General features: G+C 40.7%; 1 protein-coding gene across 1 annotated transcript; it reads right to left on the bottom strand.

Moving 5' to 3' along the window:
• Positions 1-17,464: 17,464 nt before the first annotated feature.
• CCER1 (coiled-coil glutamate rich protein 1) lies at positions 17,465-19,623 on the bottom strand. The gene has a single exon (XM_049626073.1). The coding sequence runs from the start codon at positions 18,848-18,850 to the stop codon at positions 17,615-17,617; it is 1,236 nt and encodes a 411-aa protein (XP_049482030.1). The 5' UTR covers positions 18,851-19,623; the 3' UTR covers positions 17,465-17,614.
• Positions 19,624-20,051: the final 428 nt, after the last annotated feature.

Genomic DNA, 20,051 nt, shown 5'->3' on the forward strand with positions numbered 1-20,051 from the left:
GGAATAATAGGTCTACTTTATGGAAGCGATTGTGAAGATTGAATGGAAAAATCTATGTGATGTGCTTGGCCTGGTGCCTAACACCAAATGGATGACCAGTAAACAGAATGAATGTCCGGTAAACACTGTGTTTCCCCGCCCTTGTCTCCCACTCTTCATTCATCGGTTGTTACTTGCATTGCTTCATCTCGTCTTGAAATACATACTCTGAGGTACCCAGACAAGCCTTATTAACACTGATTTGTAAATAAAGGCATATAATGATTTAAATGACTTATATGAAACTGCACCAAAAATTAATGAAAAGATCTCTGGATTTAATTCCTGTTGCAATGTGCTTTCAAGTGTCGGGTATGGCTTCTGACAAGCTGGTGTTTAAATCCTTTAAAATATCTCATAAATCTCATAAGAGGCAAAATTCACCCTACTTTTTGGTGGATTTTTAAAGTGTGTTCTTCAAATTTTAAATTTTAAAGGTTTCTTTTAAAGAAACATATGTTATCCCAGCTGTCTCCATCTAATAAAGCAGCCACTGACATAAGGGAAAAAAATGGAATGTAACATTTCAGAAGTTCTCCAGATACACTGAATACTATGAATGCAGTGAAATCAGGTGAACATGCAAGTAAGGGAATTATGGAAAGGTAAAACACCCTGCAATGCATGTAGAGTCCCAGACTTTCAAAGGCAGTACGGTTTACAACATATAGGTTATTAGCAAGTCAGACAAATCACAGGTTATCGGGGCTCCTGGGTGGCTCAGTTGGTGAAGCGACTGACTCTTGACTTCGGCTCAGGTCACGATCTCAGGGTTCGTGAGTTTAAGTGCCAGGTCAGGCTCTGCACTGACAGTGCGGAGCCTGCTTGGAATTCTCTCTCTCCCTCTCTCTCTGTCCCTCCCTACTCTCTCTTTTTCTCTCTCAAAAATGAATAAACATTAAAAAAAAAAAAACAGGAAAGAAAAAAAAAAAAGAAAGGGGCACCTGGGTGGCTCAGTCAGTTAGGTGTCTGACTTCGACTCAGATTATGATCTTACAGTTCGTGAGTTCCAGCCCCACGTCGGGCTCTGTGCTGACAGCTCAGAGCCTGGAGCCTGCTTTGGATTCTGTGTCTCCCTCTCTCTCTCTCTGTCCCTCCCCTCTTCACACACTCTCTCTCTCTCTGAAAGATAAATGAAAATTGAAAAAATTGAAAAAAAAAGAAAAATCACAGGCTATTAAACAAACATGCTGGGTGTTTCTGCTATTGATATATTTAAAAATCACGTGTTTAATGATAAGATGTTTTTATAATGTTTCATTTTAACAAAATTTGTAATGTCACTCCTCTATCTTATAATCTCTAGGTGAATAATTATACAAAGAAGCCAGTACATGTCCCTGCCTGTTTTACTTTCTCATGGTCAGAAGTAGAAATATTGTAACAGTTTATAGAATACCATTGAAGAATTTTATTAAAAGTCACAATTGTCAAAATCAACAACAACAAAAACAAAAGAAAAAGAAAGGAATCCATACAGAAAGAAAAACCCTTCGATTTGCTATCAATTAATGCTATGGTTTCAAGTTGTGTCAATAACTTGAATAAGACTATTTTTCCTATAATTGACAAAGCTGGTCTATTACTCATTGTATGATTTGTGTTTAAAAGTCAGTTTGGTTTTGGACACAGATCTTTCTAATCTCACTTCGCTTGCAGGAGGGCAATAATAATAGGACTGTGAGGATCCAAAGGAAGAGCGAGGGCTTCCTAAGCTGCCTTCCTCCTCCACATAGTCTTTCCTCTTCCAGGGGAGATCCAAATAAAAACCTAACGAAAGGACAATCATGGGAACCTCAACAGAGCCTCAGAGAATCACCTGGGAGGCTTGTCAAACATGCAGATTCGTTTACCACTTGCAAACCCTCCCAAATCAGAATATCCAAGGTGGATATCCCAGAAACCATATTTTGTAAGATCTCTGCATGATATTCTCACTTACTCAAGTTTGGGAAGCACACATTCTAACTTCAGAAATAACGTGAACAGGTCACCTGAGTCTTGCCGGTCCTCAGTTTCCTTCGCTGTAAATTGAGGATAATTATAGTCACCTCATAAGATCACTGCGAAGAGTAAATTAGATAAAACCAAGGCGAGACATATGAAGCATGGAATGTTTAGTACTATTTTTAATCATTGTTAGTGACCCTGAGTTCCTGGTTTTCTGGGCTGATGCAACCAAAAACAACAACAACAACAACAACAACAACAACAAAGGATTTGAGGATATTTTCAAGAAAGCAGGTCAAGTGATAGATGGTGAAATTTAGACATATTACTAATTAAAATGAAGCCAGGAAGGATTTGGCAGAGTGAAAGAAAAATGAGTGTTGGTGGGTCTGAGAGTCTCAGTGAAATCTAAGAAAAATGTGTAGTGGGCCACCATGGAGAGAGCTGGCAGGATGGAGTGTGGAGAAGAAAGTGAGTTTTCTTTCCTCCAGTTTCTAGAATGGAAATTGTGTGTGTGTGTGTCTGCGTGTGTATGTATAAAACAGTTGGAAATGTGATAACACTATCAAAAGCACATGACATCAACTACAGAAGTACTAAAACATGAAACACGAGACAATTTGATATGGGACAATTTAAAACCCTGAGGCCCAAATCAAAACCTGCTCTCTACTCCATCGCAAGAAGCCATTCCCTTGCTCGTCCCTAAAAAGTTGTGCTTCTCTTGAAGAGCTGCTCTTCAGGGCTAGAGAACAAAATAAGAGAAGAGAGTTGCCATAGAAAAGGAACATTTAAGATTTTACTGGTCTTGTGGCCCCTGATTACGGCAAGACTGAGATATGACAACAAAATTAAGTGACATGGCGGACACGAAGACAAGTAGGGTGGAGGCCAGGGGCCTGTGAAATAGCTATTATGGCATGGGTTTCCAGCAGAGAGAGGGGGTTTGGCACGGTTTGGGGTGATGAGGAAGATTGGGCTCTGGAGACGATACAATGATCCCTGCAAGTTGGAGAGTGTATGGGTGCCTGATCGATGAAAAGGAAAAGTGTGGAAGGGCCTTGGTCATGTGCTTGCTGTGGTGCTTACTCACATTAGGCTGAGAGTCATGGTTTACAAGTGGGCAGCATTGCAGAGCAGGAGTTATGCCTCCCACCCTCACGCTGGTCTTCATGAACTTGAGAGAATAAGCAGTGTATGTTCAGGCAGCTTCAAGGGAAGCCGTGTTCCTTGGAGGAGCACCGGATTTAAGACAGAAGGTTCCATGTGAGAAAAGACAGAGATGCTGGGAAGGCATCCCCTCATGGGGCAGGTGAGCTTCCAGAGTGTGCTCCTAATGCCCTCAAATGGGGCCTTGCTCTCTAACACTCTGTGGACATTGCCTTGAAATTCTTATAATCTTACCTTTCAAGTTGTTTTGTAAATGAAATCTGATGGGACGATGGAGAATGTGTGAGAGCTTAGAACCTCGGCTCACCTATTGTCCTGCCTCCCTGCCTCCCTGGACAAGGCCTCAGCCACCTGCTCCCCGCACCCCACTACCCCTACCGATCAGTGACTGTTGCTGCCCCCACTGAGGGCCTACGTATGGACTTGGGGATGAATAGGGGGTGAGGAATGCAAGCCCCACACCGAAAGTGCTACGGCAGGGTCTGGGCTCCCATGAGGTTCTATACTTGTACCTCACCCAAGGGAACAGGACACTTAAGTATCTTTTTAGGGTACCCGGGTGGCCCAGTCGGTTAAGCATCCAGCTCTTGATTTCGGCTCAGGTCATGATCTCACAGTTTGTGAGTTTGAGCCCCACGTCGGGCTCTGTGCTGACAGCGTGGAGCCTGCTTGGGATTCTCTGTCTCCCTCTTTGTCTGCCCTCCTGCTTGTGCTCTCTCTCTTTTTCAAAAATAAGTAAATAAACATTAAGGAACGATTTTTTAAAAACCACTGTGACTGGTTCAGAAAGAGAGCACAGAAGAAAGGAAAGAGCTTCTTCCCCTGCCTTTTCATGCAAGGAGCCCTACGTTCACATTTGCACTTGAGCCCTACAATTTCTGTAACTGGCCCTGACTGGAGGTTTCCAGAGGTAGCAGAGGAAGATCACAGAAGGAGGGCAAAGGAGGGCAGGACGAGAGAGAGGGGACATCAGTGGGACTCTAGGTGAGGGCAGATAGATAAACAAACCGCAGGGGATGATGGGCTTTGCCTTTTGGGCAGTGGCCAAGGCGAAGATTGCGAGAGAGATGGAGCTTACCTTGTCAAGGATCCAAATGGAATGCCAGCAGAAGTTTTAGTGTGAGTGTCCTGAACCCCAGTGCTTACCTTTATTGCTCAGGGCACCAATCAGAAAGCTGGGAGGTTCTCATAAGTTGGTTCAATAAATCCTCTCCCGGAAGCTTCCAAGACAAACCACTTCAAATCGAAACTCCTCTTGCTGAATACAGCAGTGTGCTCATGGTGTGTGGGGTCAGGTCCAGGCCAAAGGAAGGCACTAGGGACAGAATTTGAGTCTTACTGTAAACGGCTGGACATAGCCAAAGCTTATGGGGCTTACAAAGGAAAAACAAAAGGCTTTGGGGCCTGGGTTTTCAGTGACCAATTTTAACCCCAAAGAAAGACCTTAACTCCTTTGAGGTTTATCTGTAAAATGGGGATGGTGATCACTTTTGCTTTCCGATGACCCAGGTTTGTTCAAAGTATCAAAGCATATCAAAAATGTGAAAATGCCTTGCAAATAGCTATATAAATATTAATTGGTACTTTAATTCTATATTCTTTTTTTTTTTTTTAAGGATTACTAGATCCTACAAATTAGTCTGTGACAGCATTTAGGAGAGAGACACCGGAGTCATGCTTCATCATTGTGAGCCTCACATCTCTGGAAGGTTAAAGCCTTAGGGTGGAGCTCTGAAAATTTTAAACACAAACAGAAGCAAAAGGTGAAGTTCCAAAACAGAAGAAAGCTAAATTTATATATACAAATGGCAAGTGTGGCTGGATGAAGGTCCCGAAAGACATCTATTACCCAAAGAAGGTGGGAAAGGAAAGAAAAAGTCCTATCTTTCTGAATTGTAGAGTACTTTCCACCTCATACATTTATCTACATCAAAGGAGTCTTTTCTGTGTTATTGTCTCTTTCTCTCTCTCTTTTTTTTAATTTAAAAAATTTTTAACGTTTATTTAGTTTTGAGAGAGACAGAGAGACAGAGAGTGAGCAGGGGAGGGGCAGAGAGAGAGGGAGACACAGAATCTGAAGCAGGCTCCAGGCTCTGAGCTGTCAGCACAGAGCCCAAAGCGGGGCTCAAACTCACAAACCACGAGATCATGACCAGAGCTGAAGTCAGATGCATAACCAACTGAGCCACCCTGGCGCCCTGTCTCATTCTCTTTTTGATAGATTATGGAAGGATCTAAAATGGAAGTGGGATTAGCACTATTTACCAACTTTTCCTCATTCATCAATGGAATACCCACAAAAGAGCAATTGTGGATAGTGTGGAAAAAAACAAGTACCAATCTAAAGAGATCAATGAAGCATCACATTAAATAATAATGTCAGGGTTTTAGAAAAGAGGTTATAGACAGTCCAGAAACTAAAATCTGAGTAACATGTTTCTGTCACCTGTTAACAAATCAAAATCTTAGCTTAATTCAAACAAATGTGTTTGGAACATCTTTTCTCAAACATGTATTTAGAATTTTAAAGTGGATAATACCCATCTCTTCAATTTGTTAGATTTTGGAGACAGAACTTAAAATCTTATGGTGTCCCAAATCGTAGTTTTTCGTCTTGTGGAGATTAAAATAGTAGCTAGAGTAAGGTGTAAATACTGGGTGCTGATATAGCTCAATTCTCTAATTAGGTGGGTGTGCTGGCGTGGCTTCTTTGAAAATATCGCCACCTAGAGGAAATTATGAATCAAAGCAACATCTGCAATGCGCCACGGAGACTGCATAAGAGAAGTATGACATCTGTAAGAAGAAAAACAGGTATTTCAGTGAATGAGGTGGGCCACCTAGGAAACGTATTAGGTCGCGGGTCTACTGGTGTATTTTTGCATAATTTAATTAATTTATATATCTATTTGTATTCCTAAGTAACATTAAAACTGCATATAGCTTTTATTTATGCATTAGGGATTGACTTCTAATTTTTTTGTCCATATCCGGAAATATTTTTAGAAAATAGATATCCTGATATTTGACTACAGGGGTAAAATTTACATTTTGGGAAAATTCTTCAATTTAAAAATAATCAGTAATTTAATTAATATCCTGAAAATGTTTAAGAGGCTAACATACTAAGGATTTTCTATCTCAAGTCTTAGAAATTAACAAACAAAATTCCTTAAAGTCATTTGTTTCTGAGCATTTATGACTAGGTTCCAAATCATAGCAAGTAGGGCAGGAGGTAATTTAGTTGGTTGATTCGAATAAAAATGGGATAATTTTCTTTGCTTCAATTTCTGATGTTTTTCAATCATGGCAATTTCTGAAAGCATATTTAACATGAAATATGATCTATGCAGTAATCTTAATATGCTATGTAACAAATACGGGACCTTGAAAGCAACAGATCTTTAAGGTAGGTTTAAATGGATGATTTAGCAGCTATGAGAGATTTGTATCCTGTTTAAAAAAAAAAAAAAAAGAAGCTGCCAACTTCAAAAGTTAACTCTCTTAAAAAGTCCCTAAAGATGATTTTACTTTAAATTGTCTTCTGAAGATAACAATTTTTGGCTAATTGGATTTCTCTGGATTATCAATTTTCAACGTGTCAAGAATTATGGAGTAGGTAAGAATATAAATAAGGAAAAAACAACTTCATAGACTATTTGAAGAAGTTTTATTGTCCTGTGTTTACCCTTGTTAGATCTGTTGCCTATTAACTCATCAGTCTTCCCCAATAAATGCTAAGCCCCCTGGAGGCAGAGACTATTTTTTATATGCAGTCATTCCTAGAGTGCCATTTGGTCAGTGTCTGTTCTGATTAATTGATATCCATAGTACAAGTGGTTAAATATTTTGAATATAACCCTTAACTGTATCTATAGCACTTAGAGTAGTCCCTGACATTTGGGAAGAACACAAAACACAATGGGTGAGTGAATGAATGAATGGCATCCCAAATTGGACCTACCGTCTGTTTTAAGTGTATGTTTATTGAATGTATCTCTCCTCCCCACCACACACAAAACCCTTAATTAAGTAATCTGTAGAAGGTCTGATTAACACGTAAGGCAAAGACAAACATAAGTCATTCCTATCCTTTTTTAGATTATCACTAGCCTAAGCATAATGGCATACCAAAGGGAACTATTTTGTCATATGAAATTATAAATGCGTATATGTGTATATATGTATACATATACATATACATAATATCTTATATACATATTACAGTATACATATTATAGTATGAATTTACATATAATATATATTTATATATTTGCATATATATATAATTTTAGGAACGGGTAGTATATTTGATAATGGAATAGAAAAGATTCTTAGGTACATCAAGATGAATCATAAATTAATCTACCTGGATAGGTAAACTTGACGCTTGATCATTGCCTAGGAAAACTATTTAAATTACTGGGCAGCTTACATGTAACATACCTAATATATATTAAATTCAGTGAGCACTGATTTTCTTCTATTTGCAAAGTAGCTGTTATGAGTCTAAACTTTAGTGTTCTATAGTTTTTGTAGAACCATGGTTAAGGAAGATGAACAACCTAAATGCTGAAAATTTCTGTGTTCTAAAACACACTTGACTTCAAGGATTTCAGTAAAATATGTGTGATTCTGTCTTGTGTATGTAGTCTAGACCAATCAGCTTTCTCCCTCCAGCCTCTATCAGCAATGCATCGCCACATTTTGGGAAAAATTTATTGTATTGTATTGTATTGTATTGTATTGTATTGTATTGTATTGTATTTTTCAGAGAGAGACAGAGGGCGAGTGGAAGAGGGGCAAAGAGAGAGGGAGACAGAATTTGAAGCAGGCTCCAGGCTCTGAGCTGTCAGTGCAGAGCCCAACGCAGGGCTTGAACTCACAGACTGTGAGATCATGCCTTGAGCCTAAATCAGATGCCCAACCGACTGAGCCACCCAGGTGCCCCAATGCATCACCACACTTAATCCCCTTCAAATCTTAATGCTGTTCTGCTTCTATGGACTCTCTTTTCCTCCAAGTCAACAGCTTTGCTACAAAGCAGGACAAACTAATCAATTGTTTGATCAATTGATTACTGGACAAACTAATCAATGCTAATACAGTCATTGGGCTTATTCATTGTCAACTCTCTCCTGATAAATGCAGAATCTAGTAGATGGTTTATAAATACATAAATAAATAAAAAATGTCTTAAAGGAGTGGTGAGGCTTAAGGTAGGAAGCTTAAGCTAGAAAAATCATAAACATACCATTGACCAGTGGAAACTATTTTGAAAAAAGAATTTTAACGTACACCAAAATTTAAACTCCCTGTCTCTTGTCATATTTATGACTGGGTCTTATGGTAATGAGTGACAGAGGAATTGTAACATCTTACACAGCATTATTCCTAGCTAAATCCTTCTTTTCTTTCTTTTTTTTTAAATGTTTGTTTATTTTTGAGAGACAGAGAGAAGAGTGCGAGCGAGATGGGGGCTGTGGTCAGAGAGAGGAAGACACAGAATCCAAGCAGCCTCCAGGCTCTGAGCTGTCAGCACAGAGCCCGACATGGGGCTCGAACTCACGGACCGTGAGATCACGACCTGAGCCTAAGTCGGACGCCCAAATGACTGAGCCACCCAGGCGTCCCAAGTCCGTATTTTCTATTAATTTCATCCACATTTCCTGTTTAAATTCTTGCCTCCTCTCATTCCTGATGCTTTCCTTATGGTGATACTTACTCAGCTCTTACATTTGGACACTTCTTTATACCCAAAGCTTTCAACTGACCTCCTGATATTGGCTACTGCCTGTATTTTTTACACCGTATTCTATATTTTTCCTTAACCGTGGCTGCCATGTGGCAGCTCTTGGGCTCCTCCCCTGCCAGCAGCCAGCAATTTTCCATTTCCACCCACTTCCATTAGTGACAGCTGATTTCTAATTTAGAGAATGAAGAATTCTGCAATCAGAACGTGCTTTATACTTTCACCTTAAGAAGAAAGGGGAAAGGGGCCAGGAAACGGCTCTAATGATGTGAGGATTCTAGCACAATTTTGCACACTGTTTCTTTTCTCTCTTTAAAAACTTCTCCTCCCATAAATAATTTATCACAGAACCTTTGGACATCAATTACTGAGACTCAGCATTTTTCCAGGACAGTATTCCAATATGCAGTATGACTGCAGAAGTTTGACTTTGAATATCCACTCTGAGTTATGTCCTTGACTAATCTGAGCTGAATTTAAAATTTCATCACACTCCCCTCCATTTCATGGAGTAGAGCAACGATACAAGGAAACAGACTGTGTGGCTTCCAACTTCAGTCACTTGTTAGCTTTGCGACCTTGAGTAAGTTCTTCAGTAGCTGTCAGCTTCAGCTTTCTCCCTGGGAAACTAAACCTATACTCAGGGCACAGGTCCTGGAACAGGGTAGGGACTCAGCCAATGTTAAGTTGAAACGTGGCAAAAAATAAGTATTTAAATTTCCAAACCTATTTAAATTGTAGAATGATAATTGAACTTAAAATGTATTTTCAGGTGCACTTGAAGAGGGAGATCGTTGCTGTGGGCATTATCTAGGTGGCTCATATTCATGATTCTGTGGCCTAGCAAGCCTGAGTTAAGAGCTTCCTTGTGATTAAAGGACTTTGTGTTCAGTCCCTATACAGGTCTGTTTTGTCCACAAGGATGTGCCTAGTGTATAACACAGAGCTCAGGGTGCGAGAGATGTTGTGCATCTGAAAGTGGTTTTAGTACACTCATCATGAATAAGTCACTGTGCTTCCCTATGAGAGCTACCTAATGATCACAGCTCGTTTCATACATTTCGTTTCATTTTTTCAGAATAAATATTTTCAGAATATTAAAAACATTTATTGAGGGCTTTTTATATGTAAGAGTCTGTATTGAAATAGAAAATCAGTTCCTTGCCCTGAGGGATTTTCTAGCCGGAGGAGAACCACAGAAAACTAGCTATAATTTTCAAAGGATAATGGAATTCTCGGTGAATTGAGTACCTGCTCTTTCCAGAGGTGCTCGGAGCAACTGATGCAAGTGTTACTAAGAAAGTTGTATACGTGGAAACTGCTTCTCAGGCTAAGGCAGAGCCAATCCTCAGCACTGACTTATGCTCCCAATAGAAGTGGTTAAGCAGCTGGAAAGAGCTGGAAATGGGACAGTAATAAAAATATTAATTATCCTCTGGATGCCAGATGAACAAATAAGCAGGGTTGTCTCTTTCCCTGACAAGTTGTGCTCTAAGGAGTGGCTGTGATCATTAATAAATGAAATGACGCTCAAGTCCCAGGAGGTAATTGACGATCACAAGTCCTGCATTTAAAACTAGGCCAAAATAATGTACCACTGCATGTCAGAGAAGTGGAATTAAAATAAAAACTTAAATTTTAGAAAAAAAAATATAAAAATAAAATAAATAAAACTAGGCCAATGGGCACATAGTTTTATTTTTCAGGATTAAAGTATTAAGCATTATTTACTTTAGCAACTGGGAGTTAAAATTTAAGCATCGAAAAATAAATTCAAAATTTGTTAATTGTCTTCTCTGCTGTTGGTTTTAAGTCAAAACAAATATACTGTCAAAAATACATTGCTTGTATTAATTAGGGGTGTAAATCTCAAAAGGAATTCAAAATAGATTTATTATAGTAATATCTTTAGAGAAACTTATTATCAGTATAAAATTAGAAGTATAAAAATAATAATCCATGGAAATCCGAGAATCTTTTGGGTCTGTTTTCCTTCTTTCTTTTACAGTTTGATAGTTTATGTTTATGGCTTAGTTTCATAGGTCAAAAAGATGCTATTGTTAAACACCAAGACAGTTGGCAACACGTTCAAATAAATGATACAGACATCTTAATCAAGTCCTTGGGCCAGCACCTTTAAAATGTTCATTTTCTATGTATTAATATAGTATGTGTACCAGAAAAATGCATCTGTGAATACAACAGGAACGCCATGATCATTAGTTTACATCTAAATGTCCAACCTTTGCCACTAGGTGGCACCCTATATATTAATAGTTGCAGAGCATATGTCGCGCGTCTGAAGGCAAAGTTGAGAGTATGTAAGAGAAAGGTAAGTTAATTTAGCTTCGTTTTGTATTTAAATATTTGCGCTGGTATATACCTTGAGGTGATGGGTTTATTGCAGGAAATAATGTGGAATTCACAAAATTTTTTTCAGAAAAGGAAAACATTATTTTTTTTAAAAGAATAAATAAAAGATGAACATTGACTTTGGAAAATCCACTGGGGGTGGGAAGATGTACATCCACTTAGTCCTGACCTCAGCTTGTCATTTTATATTATCTCTCAGCTCAGTGGAATGTTACAATTGAAAGAAAGTTACAACAACAACAAAATATCCAATTACAGATGCCAGCATTATAATTTTGCTTTTGGTAGTGCTATTAATAGTAAATGTCGTAGGAAGTCTAATTTAATAGTGAGTTTTGTCAGAACCGGTAAATTAAATTAACATCAGTAAAAGGTCTTGAATTACTAAAAGTGACGTGCTAAACTTTTAAATCTCTTCACAGGAGAGAATACTCAAATATTTCATGATAATAGAAGTATCAACCGTTATAAAAAAGTCCAAATGCCACATGAAAACTACAGAAGATGCTAATATTAATAGTTTCTCTTTAGGAGTAATATAAGACAGAACCTTCAATAATGTTATAGTGTTATGAATGATATCCAGTATCTTAATACACCTACAAAATTACCTACAATTTTTGTGAATATTTTTCTTCATGAAAACATTGATTTCAATTATAGATGAGAAGCAATACAGTCACTAAAACTAAATTTTCTCAGTGAGGTGTTTTTTTCCCACCAAATATGTGTATATTGACACACACATATATAAAATTATTAACCAAAGTGACCGTCATCATATGACTTACATAAGCTGTTAAACTAGTAGTAAGAATTATAACAGAGACAGGAATATTAGTATCTCTTCCTTAGGTGCCATTATTATCAACCCCACATCGAAGACAATATAATCTTTTGTACTCTCCTTGGAACTCAGGTCAAGGTTATTAAAGGAAATTTTGTTCCTACCCAAGGTGTCTTAAATAAGACAATAGAGAGATATGTTCCAATAATACAGTGGGCCTATAACTTTAAACTCCAAAAAGAGGACATGAGTCCTGAAACATTTTGCTTCTTTGCATTTCAGGCCCTTCATCTGTATAAGGAAAATAAAGCATTAGTTCACAGCGTGGCTATGTATTTCAATGTGATAATACATCTTAAGCATCTTGCATATGCTGGGGCACCTGGGTGGCTTAGTTGGTTAAGTGTCTGACTTCGGCTCAGGTCATGATCTCGTGGTTTGTGAGTTTGGGCCTTTCATCAAGCTCTGTGCTGACAGCTCAGAGCCTGGAGCCTGTTTCAGATTCTGTGTCTCCCTCTCTCTCTCTTGCCCTCCTCTGTCTCTGTCTCTCAAAAATAAATACACATTAAAAAATTTAAAAAAAATCTTGCATATGCTTACATGTTTTTTGAAGTATTAAGATCTCTGTTCTGAATAGTGTATGTTTTCCACATAGGTGGCTTGTAGCAGGTATTTAATATTTATTGGAGTTTTCACTGTCTTAGGTGTAGCATAAGACAGAACCTTCTTCTTTAAGCATTGCTATGCATGTGTTTTGATTTTGAAAAGATACATTGCCTCTATGAAAAAAGAATGATCCTGACTGGGGTGGGTAGTTCTTAGCACTAGCCATTAGGGTATTAATGTCAGCCATAAGAAGGAAAGAAACATCACTGACCTGGCATTAGGGGGAGATGATAAAGAACAGAAACTTCTAGCTATATAGATTTGATTTTCGTAGTCCTGCACAACAGTAAGTACAGCTCAAAGTATGTATCTGATTACAATTATCCATGGGGAAACAAGGTAGTTAGTGAATCATTTTGTTACTTACCTTGTGAGGTTTTACATTTACAGTTGCTCTGATTACTAACAAGTGACTTTTAGACACCCCAGGATATGTCGATGGTCTCATCTGTGCATTTATTAAATACTTAGTATTATAACTAGTAGATATTGGATATCACTGTTCTGAGTGTTTGGTATGTATTGACCCATTTAACCTTCATAATCTCATTTAATCCCGTGAGGCAGATACTACAGATGAGGAGAATGAGAAGCCAAAATTTCAGTAACATGCCTGAGGTCACACCAGTAGTAAATAATAGAAGTTTTGAAGCTACAAAGTGCAGCCTTGATCATTAAATTCCCTTGAGGACTCTCCAATGGCACAAACCCCTCAACCACAAAGCTTCTAGGCCTTCACTGTGCAGGCATATCATTTAAAGATTGTGCTACAAAGCAGATTCTAACTCAAAAGGTTTGGGTGGAGGCTGGGCATTGATAGTTCTAGCAAGACCACAGGTGGACACAATGCTGTGTGGTCCATGGACTACACTTTCAATAGCAAGGCACCAAAGCACTACATTTGCACACTATTTTACCAGGAGCCAAAACCGAATTTCAAGGGCAGATTCGTTCATTCTTAGTTTAGTGATAACAACTAAAATATCTAGATATCTCAGTCCAACAGAACTGCAGTGAGATGACACTTCATGAGCCTAGTTAATGAACGTAAACTGATCTCATGTTCAGAAATCGACATGATTTTTATGATTAGATGTAGGTTAGCGTCTAATTAACGGTGATGCAATCTACACTGTACTTCTTAAATATTGGGTTATTTGATCTCCACAGTAGACTTGAGCAGTAATGGAGTATGACAAGTACCTTTGAGGAAACAGACCCGAGGAAAGTGGCTACTTAGGCACTCTTAGGCAGCAGTGACCACAACAAAGGCCCAAACTCTTCTCTTCCCTCAACTGACCTTGATGTCTGGCCATGTTCCATTAACTGATTAAATGTAAATAGATGCAAATACAGAGTAAATGGATACAGAACAACGATAGTACCTGAAACAGGTAAGAGGCAGCCACATTCTGATTTTGCTTTAAATACACAGATAACCAAGGCCAAAGGAATTTGGAAGCATGAATATTGAGTAATTTTCTATTGTTATTCCATTAATATAAATGTAGCTAAATATGAACAACATAGCTGCATATATAATTTTCTTATGCTGTTAAAATCAAAATTAAAGCTGTTTTCTTAGTCCTATTCACTCCCTTGCCCTGAGACCACCTATGAGATGATATTTGTATTATTTCCTTCCCAGACTCTGTAGGTCTGGTGTAGCCATCAGGAAACTGGTTATTTCACCTTTTGTGTTAATTGTAATGGAACTAAATCTGTTGGAATTACTTTTTTCATAAGCAGATGTTAAAAATTTTATGAAACCATACTCAGAATTCAGAGTTGATCTCTAAATGTCAAACGTATTTACCATCCTTAGAAGACTAATATTTTCACAGAAAAAAAAAATCCCTTTGAGTTACTCTGGAGATGAAGTAATGAAGATAAATCAAGAAATGCTCTCAGTCACTAGGAAAGGAAAATACCGGAATCTCTATATTTAAAAACACTTACGAATAGACAGCAAAGATTCTTATCAAGCCTAGGCCTTCTAAACATATCTGCGATTTATAATGTTATCTTTCTTATCATTGGCAAGGGAAATAATACCTCCACTCTTGAGAGAATTGACTAAATGGCACCTCTTTATCGCCGTGTTCACGCATCGAGTTTGAAACAACTTTAAGAATGATAGACTTACTTTGGAAAATTGTATTTTCTTCGAGTGTACACTTAACTCTAAAACTAAAGACTAGATTTATTCTGAGTTCTTACTGATATTACTGAATCATCAAGTTGTACTGAACAAGCTGCGTAGAGGTTCTCCATGAGAATGGAGAACTACAGTGCTCCAAGCATGCTAAGCAACAACCCCTAGGATCCTGTCATTACATGGGAGTGAATGGGGAGAAGTCTGAGAAATGTAATGGTGGGGTATACTGAGGGCGGGGGGACTATCCCTCTTTCCTCCCAGCATGATTTAATTATTTCATATTAGCCTTTAGGATTAGAAAAGGGGCCATCACAACCTGGCTAATAAAACAAGAGTTCCCATAGAGAATCATCAGGTACTAATCATTTTCGTCATTAATTTTTGCTGGTGTCTATTTCAGAAGATATGGGTTGCACAGAAATTAATAGATAACATAGCTTCTGCCTACCTCTGTCACTGTTCATTGGCTGCTCCTTCGGGACATTCTCGTATTTCTGTCCTCAGTCCCTTAAAGGCACCAGGCTCCTCCCAGCTCTCTGCCTTTACACTCATGGTTCCCTCTGCCCACAGTAAACATCCCCTTGGAAACCCCTGTGATACATACTTTGCTAGTGATGCATTTCCTTGGCATTGCTTGAAGAGTGACTAATTTGTCTAACTCCTCATTTAATGTGTCTTTTCTCCTAAACCATAAGCAACACGAGAGTACTGATTTTGTTTATTCACCATTGTATCCTTATCAGGATTTACATTGCTTGGCCCCTAGGAGTGTTTTGAACAAAAGTTTGCGAAGTGGAGGAAATTCTTGAGGTTTACATCCTTTACAATGGCTAACGAAGAATGCCGCGTGCCTGCGGAGCCAATTATGTGTTAAATTTTTTAACGTAAAAGTAGAATCTTTTGTAATAATAAACTGATAATTGTCCAGATGTGATAATGAAGAAATGAAATCCTAAATCCTTAATGAGAACGTATTTATGACCCAGTGAATATTGTAATGTCTTGGACAAAGTATTCTATGAGCTTTGATTTGCAAGAATTTGTGGGTCAGTATCAGGAGCAGAACTCTTGATTTCCTCCTACAAATACATATTAGAATAGTAACAGTAATATGGCTGGCTGGCTATTTTTAAACTCCTTTATAGGTCACTCAGAAGCTGTATCTTGTGAAAAGTAATGATTTTTTAGAGTATTATTAAATGTTTGGTTATTCATTGCTACAGTTTGGAGGGTTGTCATTTTAAGATTCCTATAGTGTGTCGTTTCTTCTGTTCATCCTGTTGACAGCTGAAGTATTGCTGAATAGATTTCTGACATTAAATAGTAAGTGAAAAGCCGAGGACTATCATTTAACACTTCAATTACTTTATTTTTCAAGAGCTTAAGCTTATCCCCCCCAAAGCTATGTATGCTGGGATATGAGTAAAATTCAACATCCATGTAAGATACCACCATACAGTCTTCTCTTCATCAAATAAATACTAAATTGTGGTTCAAACTGGAGGTATAGTTTGTAAAAAAAAAATGTCATTTTCGAGAAAGCAGGTTCAAATTCTTCATCTAGGGATATTCTGGAATATGCCATCGGTGGAACCTTTTATTAAGTTATTGGAATTAAGTGCCCAGAAGGAAATGTGTTACTACTTCCTAAAAATGTTTGAATAAAAGCTATTACTCTGAATAATGTATTCTCTCCAGGTAATTGCTCAGACCTTAAAAAACTAGCTCACGTAGGCTTGCACTTACCCATCTTTGTTTTCCTGTCCTTTGTAAGGAAGACAAACTGGGAAAGAAATAAAACATTCCACCCCCAATAGGCCAATAATCCTTTAAAAAAATCCATTGTGCAAAAACTATTTTTTCTGGTTCCTGTGAACTTATGACAAGGAATATATCCAGGAACAAGGCTTCAAAACCTAAGCTATGTTCCATTGCTGGCCGTTACCTTGGATTTTAACTAGATGTACAAGTTGACTTCTGACCATGGGGAATCCTCTCCATGCATGGATTTATGGATTGTTGAGGCCATGGCAGATAACCAGTTCCACAGAAGCAACTCCATGTTCTTCTGAGGAAGATCCATAGCGCTGCGGAACAAGGAATATAAATGAGCGATGCCACAAGACACTGCAAATGCGGTCATCAAAATACAACCCTCAAAAATGAACTCTGAAGGTGGAGAATCTACAAGGAAAAATATTTTTTGAAATACAGACATTTTTAAATGGTTTCAGTATTAAGAGCACTGATAGACGTTCACTAGCCATGGCATGTGCTTCTTAAACATGTAACAGCCAAAATATCTGTTGATTCCAAGTTTATTAAGTAGACAGTTGAATAAATTTGTTAAAAAAAAAAAACCTTTCAGCATTGCCAGAATTAAGAAAAAAGAAAGAAAGAAAGAAAGAAAGAGAAAGAAAGAAAGAAAGAAACCTCCAGTGTCTAGAAAGGAAAACACCAAAAGAAACTATTCAAACTGCAGTAATAAAATATTTGGCCTTTAATCATTTCCAATTAAATTATATTTGAAAGCTCCCCTCCCCCACCCAGAGTCATACACAAACACACCAATTTTTAAATGTTTTATAATGGTCAAAGGAGGGCTTTACATAGATATGTTTATTAATGGAACCCACTTTTTAAATTAGGTTTTAATAAGTTACTAATGCAGTTTAGCCTCAAATCAGTTCCGTCTCATTCTCAATCCCTTTCCTGATGTCTAACAGTTAATGTCGTCTAACATGAAGAGAGCTTCCTGCGGCATTTTGGGAATTACCTGCGTGGGGCTTAAATAAGTACAGTTTATAAAGTTCTCTCTCTCTTCCTCAGCGCCCACTAGGAACGATAAAGGCATTTCCAGAGGTAAGTGATTCTCTTCCTCCCTCTGCTCCTCCCCTTCCACCCCTTCCTCCTCCTCTTCTATTTCCTCGTCTTCTTCCTCTTCCGCCTCTTCCTCCTCCTCTTCTTCCTCCTCCTCCTCTTCCTCTTCCTCCTCCCCCTCATCCACACAGTCCGCCTCTTGGACCTCCTCTTCGTCTTCGGCCTCTGCCTCCTCCTCCTCCTCCTCCTCCTCCTCCTCGCTCTCCTCTTCCTTCCCGTCACACTCCTCCTCATCATACTCCTCATTTTTCTCCTCGTCGTCCTCCTCCTCCTCCCCCAGCCGTGCTGTCGGAGACTGGTCCGGAGGGAAGACCAGAGGCGGGTTCTGCGCAAAGCTGTACAAAGTTTCCCGCAGCTCCGCGGCTTCTTCGCCGCCGCTGGGGGGCGCGTCGTTCCAGGAGGGGCCCTCGGGGGAGGCCGGGCCGCGCGCCTGGGCCTGCTGCCCCCGCAGCGCCTCCTGCTGGCGCTCCAGCTTCTCCTGCTGCCGCATGTCCTCGTAGATCTGATTCATGATGAACTGGGTGGTGTTCCGCGGCGCCCGCATGCCGGGTGCCCGCCACCCGTACAGGTTGACCGGCCGGAGCAGCGTGCTCAGATCCACGGGCGGGCTCCTGGGGAAGGAGCGGCGAGGGTGGCGGCGCAGGCCGCGGCCCCTGCGGCCCCAGCGCTTCTTCCTGCCCGGGGGCCTGGCCCAGCGCGGGCTCCAGGGCCTGCGCCAGCAGGAGCAGCAGCAGAGGCAGAGCGGCTGCAGCCCGTACACCCGGATCACTTGCACTCGGCCTGGAGGCCTCCAGCATCCCTCTGGAGGTGGGCGCCAGGGCCCTCCCCAGCGCCCCCAGTTAGAGTACACCTCCCAGTGGGGCCGTCGGGGTGGTTGGAACCAGGGGCCCGGACCGTGCTGTTGCTTCCTGGGGGGCTCATACTCAGACTTGGGACCAGAGCGGTAGCGCCGCTTGTTTATTGGAGCGCCCCTGCGCCTTCGGTGCCAGGAAGACCAGGTGCCTAACGGGGCCGAGGATGCCCAGCCGCCGCCCAGGTTCAGAGGGTCCTCCCTTTTGTGGAGAGTCTGGGTCATCGTTCAGGGAGCTCCGGGAGGTCTAAATGGAAGCGTCCGGGTAGCGGTCAAGTTTGGCCAGATCCGAAGAGCTGAAGAGCCTCGTTAGTCCGCTCAGCACCACGTGCCTGCTCCCGGGATCACGCCTTTCTCTCCAAGAGGACTCCTCTTCTCCCTCTTCTCCGCTTGCTTGATCGCTCTTCCTTCGTAATCTCTTCGCACCCGAGTTGTCTTGCCCAGGTGGGTTGGGCGGGACTGGGGCTGGGTAAGGATGGTGGGGGAGGAAGGTGTTGGTGGGCGACGCACAGCGAGACCCGCTCCCGGGTCCCACACACACCCGCCTCGGCAGAGGCGCGGGCTGGGAACCGGGGAGGCAAGGGTTGCGCGTTACCTTGCAGCTCACTCCCAACCCAGGTGCTTCACCGTCGCAGTCCTGGTGGGACTGAGGGGCCGAGGGCAGAGGCAGCCTTTAAATACCGGCCGGAGCCGCCGCGTGCCCACCGCGTCCTTGGTTGCCCAGGGTGATAGCCAATTGGGGCCGAGGTCGTTCCCCTTGTGGTGGAGGGGGATTCCGGGTGGAACGAGGTGCCCTGTGAAGGTTCGCAGAGGGCTTGTGACGCAGTTTTTGAAGGAGGGAAAGAGGGCCCTAGGCTGGGGTTGTGCTCAACTCTGATAATATTTGATACCTTTGTACCCCCTGGACGTGCGAGCATATGGAAGCTGGACCGTTGGCTGAACCTCTTGGAAGGGGGGTAGGCGGGTGGGGGCTTGTACATTGGAAAACTTATATCCTATACCTTTGGAGGATAAGGGGATAAAGGGAAAGTGCCTAGAGTCAGAAAACTGGGCCCCACTCCTTCCTTTATGGCCTGTGCACACTCTTCTAACTCTTGAGAGTTATAGTGCATCATGTGGGAAAACACTACCACGAACATTTATTGCGTGTGCCTGCAGCAAGCGTGGGCTCACCGCACGTAGCCCTCACACCTCCCCTGTGAGGTAGGCATTGTTATCACACCTCACAGAGTAGGAAATTGAGAGGTTATTTTACCAAGGGGATTAAGCGCTTCGGGGCTGGTATTGAAACCTAGGTTTGTCTGGCCACAGAACCCACATGCTTAACCACGTGACTCTCCTCTACTGCCCACCCTCCTTAAATAGGACTTGTGAAATCCTATAGGAAAGCACTGTGCTAATTGTATCATAGCACGTGAATGTCCAC

This window comes from Panthera uncia, chromosome B4 (genome assembly GCF_023721935.1).
Source record: "Panthera uncia isolate 11264 chromosome B4, Puncia_PCG_1.0, whole genome shotgun sequence".
Classification (NCBI taxonomy): Eukaryota; Metazoa; Chordata; class Mammalia; order Carnivora; family Felidae; genus Panthera; species Panthera uncia.